General features: G+C 40.9%; 1 protein-coding gene across 6 annotated transcripts in view; it reads left to right on the top strand.

Moving 5' to 3' along the window:
• CMSS1 (cms1 ribosomal small subunit homolog) overlaps nucleotides 1-17,386 on the top strand; it is a 228,431-nt gene that overhangs the window by 186,566 nt on the left and 24,479 nt on the right. Inside the window, exon 1 of one of the 6 annotated variants that reach the window (XM_010720056.4) lies at nucleotides 13,402-13,546. The exons of the other annotated variants lie outside the window; for them this stretch is intronic. Within the exon in view, the coding sequence (XP_010718358.2) occupies nucleotides 13,450-13,546 (97 nt within the window). The 5' untranslated portion in view covers nucleotides 13,402-13,449. Of the gene's footprint in view, nucleotides 1-13,401; nucleotides 13,547-17,386 lie in introns of those variants that run through there. 6 annotated transcript variants of the gene reach the window in all.

Here is a 17,386-nt window from a genome sequence, read left to right as displayed (position 1 = left end):
TTTTCATCCTTCTACTTGAAAATCTTTATTTATTTTTTTTTTTTCAAGTACTTTATACTAGAATTAAACTGGGGACTTCATGCTACGAAATTATCAGCCTACTTCCATCGTGAAGTACAAAGAGACTATAAAACAGCCTTGAAGCAAGCATAGATTCAAGACAGGTTTTATTTGCCATGCCCAAAGTTATGTGGTAAAAATGGCAATGTAAGAAGCACATCTGGGGAGACAAATGGATTAGTCTACTAATCTTGCTTTCAAAATAGTAACTGAGAGAACAGTTGACTTGCATTGTCAAAAATGAGCTTTAGAAAATAATGATGTCATCTTTTTTAATGATGGGAAGGGGTGAAGATAATACTACTCAGACATAGTGCTTCATTATAATTATCAATTTAAAAAAATAATAGTCTTGTGATCTTATTAAGACACTGACATGCTTCAAATTCAGCTTTCGTAGGAGAGGCCAGCCATGGAAAATGAGCTGTACCTTTTGAAGTTAATATTCATTTACCACACAGTGCCTCCCCACACAAAGGCTGTAGCATCTTTATTATGGGACATTTCTGTTGCTTTAATCACCACCTATAGCACTCATACTGGTAGTCTGTCATTAACTCTAGAAGTTAATGACACAAATCTGGATTTATTAGTGCTGTAAACCTGTGGGAAATAGTGAGCAGACTTAGTATTTTTTCCATAATAACGAATAATGTGTTTTCATTAGATGTGAACACGGTGTGTTGATTCCTGCAGTAAAATTCCAGCATGTTAGTCATTCAGATTTTACTTATCTTTCATCAGCTTGGCTGTGACGTTTCAAATTGTAGAACACCTTCTCACTTAGTACCAAAATCTTGGTCCCTGGTTTAGGGGGTTGAAAACTGGAAATCATTTGACCCTATAGTGGATGGTTTCTATTTTAAAATATCTCTTGCTTATAATATTGCCACAACAGAAATCTCTGCCTTCTTTGGGAGGATGGGATGTGCATATATGTCTTGGTGTCACTGCTGGACTGAATCTTGAAATTTAAAGATGAGGCCAAGAAACAAGTTGATAGTGCAAAATTAGCTACAGTGCTTAGTGTTCTTTGATTTTTAAAGTGTTTTATCTACATACTAAGCCATGTATTTCTATGTCTGCACAGCTCTTCAGACTTCTTTGAGATTGTTAGAGGCTTTGAAAGGTCTATAAGTTACTAAAAATTATTGTGTTGTTTTTTTTTTTTTCCCTAGTTCTGGGGGTAATTTGCTGTCCAGCAAATTGGGAACTATGTGGTATTTATTGCTTATAATGCTCCAAGGCCCATACACACACAAAAAAAAAAAAAAAAAAAAAGAAAAGAAAGCTAACCATGGAAATTACTAAGTCTTGGAACCAATCCAGTGAAGGATGACTATGGAATAGAAAACTAAGGAATTACGTTGTGTAATTTTCTTTGCAGTTCCATTCCTAGGCTTTGGGAGGTGTAATGCTATATTTTCCACCACCTGCATACTTTTCTGCTGTTGGTCTGATAAAGACAGTCTTGCATCTCGAAAGTCAAGTGGATGGGCCAGTTGGGTCCAGGTCTTTGTCTGATTGGAAGTGGGACAGATATCTGGTAACCAGAAAATAGAAAAGGGAGTGTCTTGTACCTGCAGATGCAGTGACAACAGAGTGGGACATGAATTGCAGGTGGTTGCTTTGGTAGTGCATAGGAGAAGAAAGAGGGAGACAATTCTGAATCCTGTGAAGTTTTGAGAAGTATTTTCTTGTGCTACTTGCATACGTTCTCTCCATTTACTTGAGCTGAGTTTGAGACAGCTGATATTCTTCCAGACACTGAGGAAGCTGGGCGTCAGCACTGTCTGCTTCAGATAAGATTAATAATGTATAGGTTCACGGGGAATGGAGCCTAATCTCCTGGGATGCCATGAAAGGCACTCCTAGTGAGGAGGAGCAGCTGCCTGCCTTGAGCCTCCTGGTAGGAATGAGATGAACCATCTGAGACACTCTCTGATCGACTCCTGTTGGGTTCTGAAGGCAAGTTGCTTGCACCTTGTAGTTGAGTGTGCTGAAAGCAGTAGACAGATCTACGGACCTCTGATCAAGTCCAAATCCTAGCACTGTACTCTTAAAATCTCTCTTTGTAAAACAACCCATAATTCAACACAGGAGTACATCAGAAGGAACTTTGCTTCCTACTTGTATAGCAGAGTACAAGGATACTTTGAGATTCCTGCTAGCAGCAGTCCACCAGCAAACCAGAAGAGAAGCTGTTCTTTGAATGAAAATCCTCTGCAATTACTTCTGCTTCCCATCTTGAATTTGGATGTGAAAAAGAAAAAGGTTTGACCTGCTGGAGGCTTCCTATGTTGAGCGCAGGTTGGAGACTGAGTCTTCCTCTCTTGCACCTCATGCATTACTGTCCTGCCCATGCTGGCAATGAAGCCATGATCTTTATCTTCCTCTAATGCTGGAAATAAAAAGTAATTCTCCTCTTCAAAATTTCTTCCAGTTTTATGCAGTGTTAAAATAGGCCAGCAACTCTCTAGTGCTGTCAAAAAATTCCTAGCTTTGTCTGAGATGTTTTCGCTCTCGGAGGCCTGTATTTTTGTGTATTCTTCTTGACCATAAAAAATGACTGGAATGGCTAGATGGCTTTTTTCCAGTGTCACTGCAGGAGGCATTGCTGCTTGGAGGCAGTCTGAAGACTCTTGCACTTACACTTCACCCCTGCGAGTGTTGCTTGGTGGATTCATTCAGATGTGATTCAGTCATTTCCAAAGCACATTCTGCACTCCAGATGCATGCATGAAGAGTTGAAGGAAGAGGATATGTATCTAATTTTCTAGATAGATATCTAAAGATACCTATTTCTAGATAGTTACCTAGTTTCTAGATGTTGTGTTTTCTAGCAACACAACATTCCTGCAGTAAAAACGATGCTTGCTTATCTTTGCTTTCTTAATTACTGCCGTGTCGAAAGGTGTTGGGACATTAGCAGCTCTTAATATTGCTGAGGAGGTTGGTTAGCAGCCAGCGGGGCTCAGAGCTGTAGTGATAAGGCTCTGTAGGCTCCAGCTCTTTAGGACTCCCTCCAGCCCAAGCTTGCCCCTCTGAAGCAGCTGCTAGGGTCAGCCTCAGGTAAAGCCTAATGCGTTATTTACCTATGCTCATCCTTGGATGCAGTTAGAAGACAGAGTCAAGAATAGAGAAATAGGAGGGAAATTCTAGATCCCTCGAGGCTGCACAGTGGGAGTGCTGTTTTTTTCATGTGCCCCTGGTGGGGAATTTCCCTCTCCAAGTGCTTAACCTGAGGCAGGGAGATCAATAGCGTCTGTTCCATTCCTTCTGATCTGAACAGTGCTGTGTGTTAGTGTACACAGCAGGTATTACATGCATCACTTGAGCTCCTCTGAAAGCTCAGCTAAGTGCTCTGTTGGTCTCTTGGTGTGGAGAAAAAAAATGTTTCAGGCTTGCAAATCTGTGCAGAAGCTGCCTCCCCACATCAGAAAGTCAGTTCTTTTATCATGTGCTATGGCAGTAGTTTACTTCTTCCTTTTAGAGGTTTCCAATCTAAACTCCTTAAGTGTTCTTTTCACAAACAGTTCTTGATAAACACAAATAGTTGTTTTCTAATCAGGAGTAATTTTACATGCAACTGAGCATGTTGCTGTCTTTACAGTTTTGTGGTTATTTATTGCAGCAAATTATCCAGGTAATATTTTGGTAATTAAAACTGTAAAATGGAATACCCACTGTTAGGTTAGCAGAAACTGAGGGAAAGCAGCGATTGCTGAAGCAGACAGGAGCTTAGGCTCTGTTCATCCATTGTCAAAGGTAAATCATCATCATTATCTGAAACCACACGTCTCCTTAGTTCCTTGTACACGTGTGAGTTTCTTCCTACACAGAACTATTTCACCCTTGAAAATTAATCTAAATTGATGTTTTATTTTATTTTGGTTTGGCTTTTTACGGTAGCTCTATGGATACAGGGGAGTAAGAAACAACATGAAGTAATGTTCTGTCTTGCCCTAGCCTTTTCAGGGATGAGCCATAATTACAGTACCTTCTCGAAAAATCTCAGTCAGAGGTGGGCTGCATTTGCCCAAGCGATGCAGCAATTAGGGGCTCAGCATCCCTCAGCAGAGTGAAGCACTGCTAGGAGCAAGTCTTTCTACTCCAACTCTAGGACCATGAGCAAGAGCCACCCCTTCTGCTTTGTGCCTGCACAGAGACCAAGGAAAGGGTTCCTTGGCCTCCTGGACCCTGAGCTGATGGTGCAGCAGCTCACCTCATTGAGGCAAGCTCCTTGTTTCTGTAGAAAATGAGATATTTTTGTCACGAACGTGGAAAAGTGCTGAGGATCAGAACTGGAGACCAGAACTAGATCAGTTCTGGACAATTTGCTGTTCTCGTTTCCACACAGTAGCAAAACACTGGTGAATTTAGGACACGGAGAAGAGTGCAGAGGAAAATGTCAGTGCTTTGTGAATTCAAAGGTATAAATCACATCGTTCTTGCTGAGTCTTGTGATGTATTAGTATGCAACTTGCTTATTTGGAGATCCAGTTCTTCATTTGCCACATATTTCTCAGACAGTATGTGTTTTGTCAGTCCTTAAGCCTTGGCTCATGTAGGCCTGGCTCATGCAGATAATGTAGACACTGCACTGTTTGGTAAACCCTGAACATTCTGCTTTTCTACTGTCACTGACAATTTCTGTGTTTCTCCAATAGCAGATGATACCTAGTATTATTTTTCTTCACCTATGCTGAACATTTTAACCAAATGTTACTGTGGGTTGCTTTTGTGGAGAACTACTGAAAATGTTTTGTCAACACAAAATCACTTTTTATTTTGTATTTAGAAAATTCACTGTGCTTTTAATTATTACAAGGCTTGGAGAGGTATTTGTTTTCTGAGCCTATTTTTGGCATTTCAGAAGCACACCATCTTAGTTATTTTTAGTTGAAGTACCTGTTGAAAGCCTCCATAATAAAAATAAAGAAGAAATTGGATTACCTTTGAGATTTGGAAATACTGTTAAAGAATTTATGAGAACAACGTTAGAATATGCGCTAAGCCAAGTCATGTTAGTCTGCAGGTTGAAATGGGGTACCTGGGAATTCAGAGTGTTGCGCTACGCCAATAATTAAAGTGTAGTCAGCTGAAACCTCCCTTAATAACCAAAATTGTTCCCCAGGACTTAACCTTCATTACAGTCCTGGTGAAGTCTTCCAGTCGTGACCATTGCTGAGGTAAGTGATCAGTCAGAAAAAATAAATAAAAGGATTAAATTATCATGACATTTCTTCCTATGCCAGTCCTTGATAATATGAATTGTATAGGAACATAATTTCTGCTGCCAAAGACAAGCAATGAAACACAGCATGTCTGATTTGAAGGCTGTTCTGCTTTCTGTGTTGTCAGACTTGGATTATTTCACGGTTTCTGCTTTCTGTAGCTTTGGCTGAACTAGGGCACTCATCTCTCCTCTGCAGTTGCGCTGCCTATCTCATCTCTGCTGTGCACTGTTGCACTGGAGGTAGTGTTCTGCTATAGCATGGTTTCCTTATCAGTAATTTTGCAGTAAATCAAGTAGGAGGAGACTACACTTCCCAGCTAGGTCTAGAATGAGGAATTCATAGCATGTGAATTCCTATAGGATACTGGAGGACATCTGCCTTAAGAGTCTGTCGCCAGAGCTGAGACCTTCAAGACCTAGATAAAGTGCTGCTTCTGTCTCTCCCATACCATATATATTCTGACCCCTGTTTTACATAATCTGTCATCAGTTTTTCTTTGAGCTGGATTCAGTAGTCAAACCCATTAGATACGGATAACCTTTATCATTCCTTTGTTTCATGTCAGGGCATTCTTCCAGAAGCCTCTGAAAAACAACTATGACAAAGAAGCCTTTGAATGTGGCTATCAATACACACACACACACCAGAGAACTATAATTTCAAATTAGAAAGGTTTCTTTTGAGCCTTGTCTCTCGGACAGAGCAAGCCTCAAGTTTGTTTTTCATCCTAGTGGTCTGAATGCAAGTGGTTTGTATTGTCTAACATGTTAAAAAGTAATAATAATTTCTACTTTTATGAGGGTTGTTCTCTGAAGTGTAGCAAACAACAATTATTTTATCATACTATAGCATTTTCTTCAAGGATTCCACAGCGCTTTAACTTTGTTATTGAAGCCCCAGGATAGCCCACTGACATTTCTGTATCTTGTTTTTTGCAGTAAGATGAACTGAGAAGGAAGAAGTGCTAGCTATTTGCTAAATGCTAAGCAGTTCCAATCAGATCTAGAAACGCTGACTCTGCAGCTCCTTAATTTAACAGTGCGTTTACATGCACCTGACTTCTATCCAAATAAATCCTCTAGGACTCCTTTCTCTGACCACGTGTTGTGTGTACACAAACTGCAAAGAAAACAGCGTATTAACTAATATATGCAGTATGCCTTCAACAATTGTAAAATGGGAAACTGCTGACTGTGTACTGTAGTTTTGCACTATTTACAGTTAAAAATATCTTCATTATGAACAGCTCTTCTTTCAAATGGAAAACAACCTCTGCTCTGAAAGATCTGTGAGATTCATAAGATGCTCTGCCCACGTGAGGGGAAGAAATGAGAAACCTATAATTAGCCTACACCTTGTCCTCCTCAGACAGCTGAAGGTCAGTTGAAAATTGGTGTGAGGGGGAGTGAATGCTCTTTTTTCCCCCCTTCAGGAGTCTCAAGTTCCCTGTTGCACAAGGGGTGAGAGAGGTCATGCTATTTCTGTCTTTCAGTGTCTACTTGTCTGTATCAAGAAACTTCACCACGGCATGAGCTGCCTCAGCTCCCATGAGGGCTGGTGCTGGATGTTGCATGGATTTACAGTGAGGAATATGCAAGCCTGTTGGCTGGACTGAAGGAGGAACATGGCAAAACAGCCCTGTGCACTAGAGAGTGCAAATCTTGATGTGATTTCAACCCTTCCTTTTTCTTGTATGTTAGTGAGCTAATCTTATTTTCTTCTCAAGTGGGATTTCCTTTTGTTGTCTTCCCACGCCTTTGGTGGGTATTGTAGGAGTGGATGTACAATGCTATGCATCAATTTGTATTGGATGACATCTCTAACCATTGTATCAACAGAGTAAAATATACTAACAGGAAGAAATTTGCTGTTTGTTTTATTTGAGTGAGTACTCTTCAAGACACTCAAGTCTTGGCATAAAGTTTTGGTTTTGACTGTATTTTGTGCGTGATTAAGTTGTCCCCTTAGAGGGAGTATCTAAAACATCTATTGCTTATTGGGGATTATCTTAAATTCTTTTCATTCTATGCTCGTGTGTTCTTCTGCAGTATTATTAGTCTACTACAACCATGTTGTAGTTACTGACTTTTTTAATATTGGGTACTGTGTTCAGTTCTGGGCACCTCAACGCAGAGAGGACACTGAGGTGCTGGAAGAGCTCCAAAGAAGGGCAACAAGGCTTGTGAAGGTCTTGGAGAACATGCCCTACGAGGAGTAACTGAAGGAACTGGGGATGTTTAGTCTGGGGAAAAGGAGGCTGAGGGGAGACCTTATTGCTCTTTTCTAATACCTGTAAGGTGATTGCAGCAAGTGTGGGGTTGGTCTCTTCTCACTGGTGACAGGTGACAGGACGAGGGGAAATAGACTCAAGTTGCACCAGGGGAGGTTTAGATTGGATATCAAGAAGAATTTCTTTAAGTAAGGGTTGTTAAGCACTGGAAAAGACTCTCCAGGGAGGTGGTTGAGTCACTGTCCCTGGATGTGTTAAAAACCGTTTGGATGTGGTACTCAGGGACATGATTTAGTGGAAGGTTGTTAGAGTTAGGGTAGTATGGTTAGGTTGTGGTTGGACTCGATGATTTTTAAGGTCTTTTCCAACCTGAGCAATTCTATGATTCTGTGATCTCTAGATATTGGACATTGTCATGTTTAAAGACGATTCTTGAAAAAAAGACTGGTTCACTAAAAAGCTGCTTGTGAGTAGAAAAAAAATGAGAAAGTTAACCTCCAAGGATTTATTTTAACAGGACTATGTTTAGTCCAAGTTTCATTTTATGTAAAAATGTAATTTACAGTTCTGCAGCTGTGCTTATGCATTTTCACTCTATGATGTTTGAGACGAAAGAATTCAGTGTTGTTGGATTTCTTTGACTTTGGAGGCCCAGTAGTAATCACTGTAAATTTGCTGAGGTTGAAAGAATTTAGTATTATGTAATAGATAAGAAATTTGTGTGAGACATTTTAATGTAGTACCAGTTTGAACAGTTTCTTCCTGCGTGACTGTGCCACACTGTGTAGGTGGAATTTTTACTGGGACTTGTTTTAAACTTAATTGCATGTTAAAATGAAGTGCACTGGTACTGTCTAGCATTGCCTATAATCCTTTTCCTTGGCAGATGTCACAGAGCAGCAGAAGGGCATGCAGACACTATTCTTAGAGAGACTGCTCTCACAGCTTTTGCTGTGCTTTGCTTTCCCAGGTTCCCAGCTCCTCTCAAGCTCCCTGCAGAGATCTTTTGGATTGGTGTGCCATGTGCCTATGTTACACCTGTACAAATGTGCACTCCAATGGAGCCCTCTGTTTTCAGATTACTTCTGTATCTGTCAGTAAGCTGGGAGCTGAGGACTGCTCTATGAAAATGAAAAAATAACCTATGCGGGTAACCAGCTGCACATCCTCAATTTTTACATACTTTTGAAAGCATATTTTCAAGTAGAGACAAACACTGCTGGGTATATACAATCTCTCTCATACCACTGCACCCTTTTATGGTATTGCAGGTGAACTACTTCCAGTTGCTTATTTTCAATCTCATTACTGTTTCTAAGCAAAATTGTCATAGTTGCTCTCCATTTCATCTAGTCAAACTGGGATTCCATGTAAGACAACTGTTTTTTGAAAGAGATGCTTCATTTTAGCCCCCTCCTGCTGTGTTTTGCTCTTAGACAGGGAATAGGTCTCTACCCCATAAAGCTTCATCATATGTCTGTGCACAGCTGTGTTACATATATGCATGTATATTTCTGTGACTGCAAGAGAGATGCAGGCATGATAGAGGAAAGTGGGCTGCATTTGCTGTGTCCTTAACTGCACTCATTGTCACTTTCTGAGGTCAGGTCTGGCCACTTCTGCACTTTCCTCCTGAAGTGGGACTTGCTTTCTGTTTCAATGCAGAGGCATGCACAAAAGACCTTAACTAGCAGAGACATTACAGAAATAATGCTAGGATGCCTTCTGATGCCCATAAAACTGTGCAAGTGGTGCCCATGCAGAGATTTTGAAAGAGCGGCTCTGCAGGTTGTGTCAGGCCATGCGGGCCTGTAGGCTTAGAGAGCCTGGTGAGGTCTTCAGTGGATTCCTGTCTGCTTAGACATGAGCGTAAAATCTTCTTCTGACTTGGGTAGAAAGGAGTGAGTTTATTTAGGTGATGAGTAGTATTTTCTCATGCCAAATGTGAAAACCAGTGTTGGTGACCATTAGTCCAAAGTCTACATCAGTCTGCAGGAAAATGCAGACTTGGGAGGTTGTTGCTCACCTCAAAGCTTTTTTTCCTGCAACATGGTATCCCTGTTTCTCAAAGAGTGAAATAGATCCTGTGGACCAGGATTTTATTGTTTTTGTTGTTTTTTTTTTCCCCTTCTTATACTTGGGGGAAGCCTTGTGAAAGCAAGTCAGACAAAGCTTGGGGCTATGGACTCTTGATATTTTTCCCTCTTCCCTGTTACCATTCAGCCTCAGGAAAACAGTCTTCAGCAGAACAACTGAAATTATTTAACTAACCATTTGCTTCACTCCAGCTTTGTGATTCTTTTATTTTCTGCACGTAAGTATCTCTTTCATGTAAAGCACACATTGAGACATGCTCCTCTGCCTCTCTACCTAGATTGATGGCAGTCACAACAATTTGGGAGCCATGGCAACTCAGGAGTCATGACAGTAATTATGAGAGGTTTTGAAAGAGAATTTGTCTGCAGATGTTGAGGTGCAGCTCCTTCTGCAACTGTAGCAATTCATTTGCCCATCAAATACAGTATCCCCTCCTCACACAGGCATACACCCAGAGAGCTGTGCCGACATATCTTGAGCTGTCTTTCTAGGTGCCACCTTCACTCTTCTTGCTGTCTATTCCATTCTTTGAGGTATCCCTGTCTAGATGCTGGCTGCAGCTCCAACTATGCAGTGATGGTGGTGGACAGAGGTAGGTTTGAGTCCCACTGTCCGACTCTGGAGCTGTGTGTCAGGTAGGCTGCAGCATCTGGCAGGGCCTCTCTGCCCACTGACTAAAGGTACTTGTTTCAGGATGAGCTGAGGAATACTTAGACTTTCCTCAAAACCCCAGCTTGTTTCTGTCAGCTTGGTTTGGCCGAAGAACAGTGGGGAAGGAGGAAAATCCCAGCGCCATTTGCTGTTTGGTTGCACCAGAAGAAAGCCTCCAAAGCAGGCTTGTAAATATTACAGACGATAGTAAGGATCTGACTGCTACAGGGAATTTCTCACCCGGCGCTGTTTGGATTTACCCACCTGGCTCAGGTTCTACAAACACCTGTCAGCTGAGAGTGACAGCACCAGTGCCAGCAGTCTGTGACTGTCCCCTTGGAGCTTTGCCTGGCCAACTGGTAGTGTAGATCATGAGCCAGGCCTTCTCTTCCTCCTCCTCCACAAGCATGAGCAGGAGGTTGTGGTCCCATCACCAGTGAGAAAAGTGGGTATCAGCCCCATCTGAGGCCTTCTTTGCTTCCTAAGTAGAAACAGAGGGGTTTCAGCCTTACTTTCCTTCAATGGTTGAGGAAATAAAGATCTTTTCCTTCTTCTTCTTTTTTTCTTTTTCCCACCTCCCCCTTCCTCCCCCCTCCCCCAGTCTCTACTTTACCAGGATGAAGCCAGCTCATTCTGGTGCTGGAAAGTTAATGGAGAGGAGAGATGAGGAAGAGAAGGATGCTACCAGGAGGGACTGGACCCAACAGGAAGGAGATTAGAGGCAGATTGAAGTTTGTCCACAGTAGAACAATGAGGCTTGCTCACTCGTGCATTTCTCTCCTACTTCTTCCTACTTCTAATGTCTGACTCATATTTATCATGACAGTGATATTGCCATTTTCCATTGCTCTCACCTTGTCATCCACATGCAAACTAACCATCCAACAGCTTCTGTGACAAAGACCTTTTCAGCTCAGCTCTAGACTAGCTAGCCCCTGCTGCCACTGGCAGGGTTTCTGTGTGAATGCTGCATTTGCAGGCTATGTTCACACACATCATGCTTTTTTAAGCCTGCAATATCTATTACGCTGACAGGGAAATAACATTTTCCCACACACAAACAGAGAACAGGTGCTGCGGATTGTTGTAAAACCTAAATGGACTCATTAAACAATAACTTCAGGAAAAACTGATCTTAGAAATTATAAAGCTGCGTTTGTTTCTTCTCTTTTCTGTCAGAGATGACAGTTGTTTATTGAAGACTGTTACCAATCTTAGCACTCATTGCTTTTATACTATAAAGCCTCCTGATTACTGATGAACTTCATGAGTGCATTCACATTGCTTCAATGGTCCACATGTAAGAGCTTCCTCTCCAAATTCTTGCAATGGAAACCTTCTGGATGAGTCTGATCTGTCACATGCCACACAGCTCAAGTTAACTCCTTGGTATGTTGCCCTAATTATTGTTTGCTAAAGAATCTAGAAGGAAGTTTATGCAAAATAGATAGTCTTTATAATAACCTCCAAATAAACTTAATGTTCATGCTGAGCATAAACTGTCAAACAAAAAGCAGAAGTAAAGGAAGGTCAGATGGTCTTATACAGAGCTGAGAGTAACCAGAAGCAGGTGTTTCTTCAGCAGGTGAAGTTTTTGCTGCCATGTAAGCTTTTACTTATTCAGCCTAATGTAAGACATGTAATCAGCAGTTATGTTAAGGAAAGAAGACTGAACTAAGTGCAGGAATCCATTCAGTTGCTTACTTTGCTTACTGTTAGTGTGAAACCCATCTACTTCTTCAGAAGTTTCTGCTGGGACTCATGCATGGTTCTTTTGTAACAAAAAGCTTTTTGGTGCAGTGTTTTGGTCCTGTGGGTCAAGAGGACCTTTCAACTCCATTTCTTCACCATTCCTGTGTGTTTGCCTTGGAGGACTCTACAGTGATAGTGTGTATGTGTGTGTGTATGCGCACTGGAGTGCTCCATGGCTCCAGATCATCTTTATGTGACAACAGTTTCCCAATGTTGGACTGCACACCACTGGATCGTGATGTCCATGTGACTTGAAGTGTGCTAGGATCTCCTTACAGTCAAGCATGCTGTCTTATACTCTTTCCTGGTAATTGGGTTTTTTGATTTATATTTTTTTTATTATTTTTTTTTTTCATTTGAGCATCACAACAGTTTAAAACAGTGCTGAGGAGAGCTGTTTGGCCATATATGCTTTTAAAAGGAAAAACAATACAGGACTCATGTAAAGTATTCTGTGAAAGGGAGACTAAATTGAACATGATCTTCAGTCTTGTCTGTACTAGGGCTGAAGTTGGGCAAATTCTTTGGACTTGTGAAGAAATTTGAGCATGTGTTCATCTACAAATTATTTTTTTAAACTGTACTATTTGCCTAAAGCCCTATATTTGCAATATTGAAGCCATATATTCTCATACTGTACAAAATAATGCATATAAAACATCTCTTAGCACATGTAAATGCACACTTGCATATAGAATCATCATGCATGTAGGCACTTATCTGCTTCTCTGTTACTTTCAGAATTATATCGTCTGCCTGCTTGACTATGTACTTTTTAAATGAAATGGGTAAAATCATAGTATATATTCTGTTGTACATGCTGATATCCTCTTATTTTCTCATTTCCTTTAAACAGTGATAATGAAAAATGGTGATATGAAATTGAGATGTTCATTATCTCCCTCCTCCCCCCCCCAAATGTTAATGTTGACACACAGAACTAGTCTAGCAGAGAAAGCGTATTTGGTCCAAGTCATCCTCAGTTGTTTTCTAATTGCAGTGACAGTACAAAAATAAAGCAAGCTTACCTCAGCTCAGGAGGCTTGCTTCTGCTGTATCCCAGGCAGTTCCCTCTGCTAATTCACTTCAAAAGGGAAAATCCACTTGAATAAAGAAAAAAAAAGACTTTAAATAATAAGAAAGCAAGGGATTATCGTCTGAGCTCCTGATCCACTTGTTCTACTGAATTGCCAAAACCCAGCTCCGATAAGTAGTAGCTCAGAATGGCTTTTCTCCCTTCGTTTATTCTGTGGGCTGAGGCTACAGGAATAAACCTGAGACAGTGCTGCTTGGGAGAGACAGCGGGGGGACCTTGGCACGGAGTTGGACCAAACTCTAAATATAGCCCATCCCACTTTCCGTGTAGTTCTCTTCATGCACTGAAGGCAGATGACCTTGTCAGAAAACTGACCTCACAGCATGTCACTCTCTACAAAGAGAGGATCTAAAGGAACAGGACTGCAGTGTGAGAGGACAGAAAAGCAATCAGCCATCTGCTTGCAGCACATGAATATAGGTATGAGCTCTATTTTTATGGCGGTTGCAACTGATCGAGTTGTGATGTGCTTTATTTGACCATTTGGACACGTGTGCTGCATGCCAGTTCACAAAAGACTTTTACAGATGAGAGGTTGCATTGTAATTTCTAGTCTTGAATAGAGAGTACTGACATAAATGAATAGCCTGTCGCCTTTCCTCCTTTGAAAAATGTTAATTCAGCAAAGTGGGTAGTATTTCTCTTTTATATTCCATTAATCTTCATTCATATGTAAAAGGTTTATGTCTATTAGAAGATGTTTTCTCTCACTTGCTCCTGTAGTGAGACTTTTGGGAAAATGTTATTTAAATCCACAAATGTATATTCCAGTATTATATAAATTAAAGATGCTAGGGTTGCTTGAAAGGGCAGTGCAAAATGCAGTATCTGAGACCAAATGGCTGAGAAATGTTTAGGATATGCAAAGGAGGAAGCAGGAGAATAAGAGGCTTAGAAATATAGCCACTGAACCTTGGATCTCACCAGATGGTTTATAATCCAGTGAGTTTGCCACTTTAACTCGGTGGGGCAACATGTTCAGAGAATTTTGTTCTTAATCTGAAGGAAAGTTTAATTTTATATGAGTTAACACGATGCTCTATGCTGCCATGTCACGATGCTGCCATGAAGACCTAATGTAGAAAGCAGAAGTCTGAACAACTCAAAATGCCCTCTTTCACATTTTGTATTGGGTCATCAAGGAGAACTGGGATAAAAGCTTGTTCGCAGTACTGTTCTTTAATGAGATGTATTTGTTGGTAGTGACGCATAGCTAAGTGTATGCTACGTTATATATGTGCATGCAGCTTTTAATGTTCAGAGAAAACCTAGGAAGATGTCAGGTCTGTGATAGCCTTATATCATAGGATTATACATCTGCAAAACATGCATGAGTCAAGAGGCTCTTGGCATAAGCCAATAATATCAGTAGTCAGTAAAATATCAATGCGTATCTATGAAAAATAATGTAATACGTGCTGCTAAGTTTTTACAACATGTGCTGTCTATTTTTTATGGAAGCCTACTGTTTTTGGCAAGTTTTGCTATGTAATTTTATCATGATCTATCAGCTTCAAGTCCACAGAGTCAGCCAGACTCTGGGTGTTACCTTCACAACAAGAACTACAGCTGTGAAGCCACAGCTGCTTCCCAAGACAGTGAGAAGACAGTAGGAAATATGAGTCTCTCGCAATACTATGGGAGACATCACATCTGGGCTGTACTACATTCCTGGACAAAACTTAATCATGGCCAGATCTAGGCCAGCACCCACCATTGAAGTAGTTTTATGGATTTCTCCCAAGTTTAGTTTGCAAGATTTGCTCCCGATTTACTTATTTCCTTTCAATTAACAGAAACGTTTATAGGAGAAAATATTATAACTAATGAAGGATGATGGGTATTTTTGGGTTTTTTTTTTTGTTGTTTTTTTTTTTTGAGAAGTTGTGGTTTTTTTTTTAGAATGGCTTTTACATGTGTTTCCTCATAGGCCTGTTTGGATTGACAGCTACTTCAAACCAGATTTTTGGGATTCTCCTTCATACAGTCATACTTTCTGTAATGAATACTTGTCAATTGATTTTTTCAATGATTAAACCCAAATTCCTAGGCATCTGTAATTGTTCAAAGATCCCATGGGATGTTTTATAATGTAATATGTATGAACCACAATGTACAATTTGGTCAACTGTATTCTGATGTATTTATTTTTTTTCCCCTATTCCCCAAATTTTCAGAGTTAGAATCACAGAATCACAGAATTGTAGGGGTTGGAAGGGGCCTCTAGAGATCATCAAGACCAACCCCCCTGCCAAAGCAGGTTCCCTACACCAGGTCGCACAGGTAGGCGTCCAGGTGAGACTTGAATATCTCCAGAGAAGGAGACTCCACAACCTCCCTGGGCAGCCTGTTCCAGTGCTCCGTCACCCTCACCGTGAAGAAGTTCTTACGCACATTCGTGCAAAACTTCCTATGCTGCAGCTTATGTCTGTTTCCCCTCGTCCTGTCTCCACGTACCACTGAAAAGAGACTGGCCTCACCGCTATGGCCGCCACTCCTCAGATATTTATAAACCTGGATCAGGTCCCCTCTCAGTCTTCTTTTCTCAAGGCTGAACAGACCCAGTTCACTCAGCCTTTCTTCATAGGGGAGATGCTCCAGGCCCTTCACCATCTTTGTGGCCCTCCGCTGGACTCTTTCCAAGAGATCCCTGTCTTTTTTGTAGTGGGGAGCCCAGAACTGGACACAGTACGCCAGATGAGGCCTTACCAGGGCAGAGTAGAGGGGGAGGATCACCTTCCTAAAATGTTCTGTTAGAATGTTCTTTTACTATTGCACAGCATTGCTGGCATCCTTTAACTTGTTTCTAAAGTGCCTGTAAGGTATACAAGGCCTGTCAAGAGGAGAAGCCCTTTTTACAAGGTTAAGTATTTAATTATTTTGTAACATTCATCCAGTAATATTTTAAACATCCAAAACCCATATTACTTCTAAACAAACTAAACAAAATCATCTCCTGTTTCCTTATCTCTCTAAGAACATGCTTTTAAGCTGAAATGGAATTTTAAAGAGGTTGTCAGAAGGGTAGTTTTTGAAAGAACAGAAGTAAGAGTAATGAAGAGGCTGCAGTGACTTACGTGCAATCTGAGCCTTTGCTCTTAGTGTCACTGGCTTTGGAGTACTAGAGCAGACAGCAGAAATGATGTGCACTCTGTGCTGACGTGCTTCTGTATCTTCAGGCTCCAGGTGCTTGTTTGACTGGCCAGTCGTGAAGAAATTAGGTTAGATGGCAAACAGTCAGTCTGTCATTTTCCTAACATGAAATCTTAGTGTTTGCCCTTCATCTACCATGGGTTTTAAAACTAGAATGACTGAAAACGAATGTCGAGTCCTCCCTCCTTACCTCAGCGGTGATATTTTTCTCATGCGAGACAGGGAGATGATGTTATATTCAGTCACATCTTGTGGAAGTGTAAGTAGTTTTTACCAAACTAAGTGTGACCTTTTATTACTTTTATACTTGACCAGTCTCTTTCTGTTTTTTGAATGTGTTTGTTTTATAAGGCAGTATGTGATAACGAGAAGGTCAAATTATGAATAGGCTGTGTTACAGCTATATTGCAAGCTAAGCTAAACCTTGGTCTTGTGAGGTTGATTCTTCTTCTGTACTCACTTGTATGCAACAGGATTTCCTCTGACCTTGACCCCAGGCACACCCTTCATTTTGTATTTTGGTTCACTGCTAGTCATCTAGCACAAAAACCATCTTTTTGTGGTACCATTTTTGAATATTAAAGTGTTAAAAATCAGGTAAAGGGAGACTTTTCTTGGCACAGTCTGACAGGTGATTTCATTTGTGTGCTAAATGACTCCCTTAAGTTCTCCTCTTCCAGTGTGAGAAAGAGGAGCCCCAGCTGAATGTCCTCTCCTGCAGTTTATCTGTGGTAGTTTTCTCAGCTGACCAGGGATGGTATTTACACATGTTAACATGTTATCTTTGTAGTACCAACTATTGCCAGTACTTTTAAGATTATACATGCTAGTCTTGCAGACAGTTTGCAGTAAGTTCTTCCTTGACACAGACCTACTGAAGTCCTTTTCAGCCTTCAGTAGGACCATGTCTCTTTCTGCTCTGTTGCATATTGTGTGCCTTTGTGTGTGCTTCACAAATGCACTGTAAAATACACTTTTTTAAAGTGCCTCGGGCAGGCCAACTCTGCATTTCAAGGTATGCTCACAGATGTGAGGGCTTACTGTTGTGCTGTATCAGGACTGTTTTGGAGGAGCTCATTCAGACAGAAGAGGAAAACAGTGCTTAGA

The sequence above is a fragment of the Meleagris gallopavo genome, chromosome 1 (assembly GCF_905368555.1).
Source record: "Meleagris gallopavo chromosome 1, MGAL_WU_HG_1.1, whole genome shotgun sequence".
NCBI lineage: Eukaryota > Metazoa > Chordata > Aves > Galliformes > Phasianidae > Meleagris > Meleagris gallopavo.
Note: the sequence above shows the minus strand (reverse complement) of the source record. Positions and strands in the feature narration are given on the sequence as shown.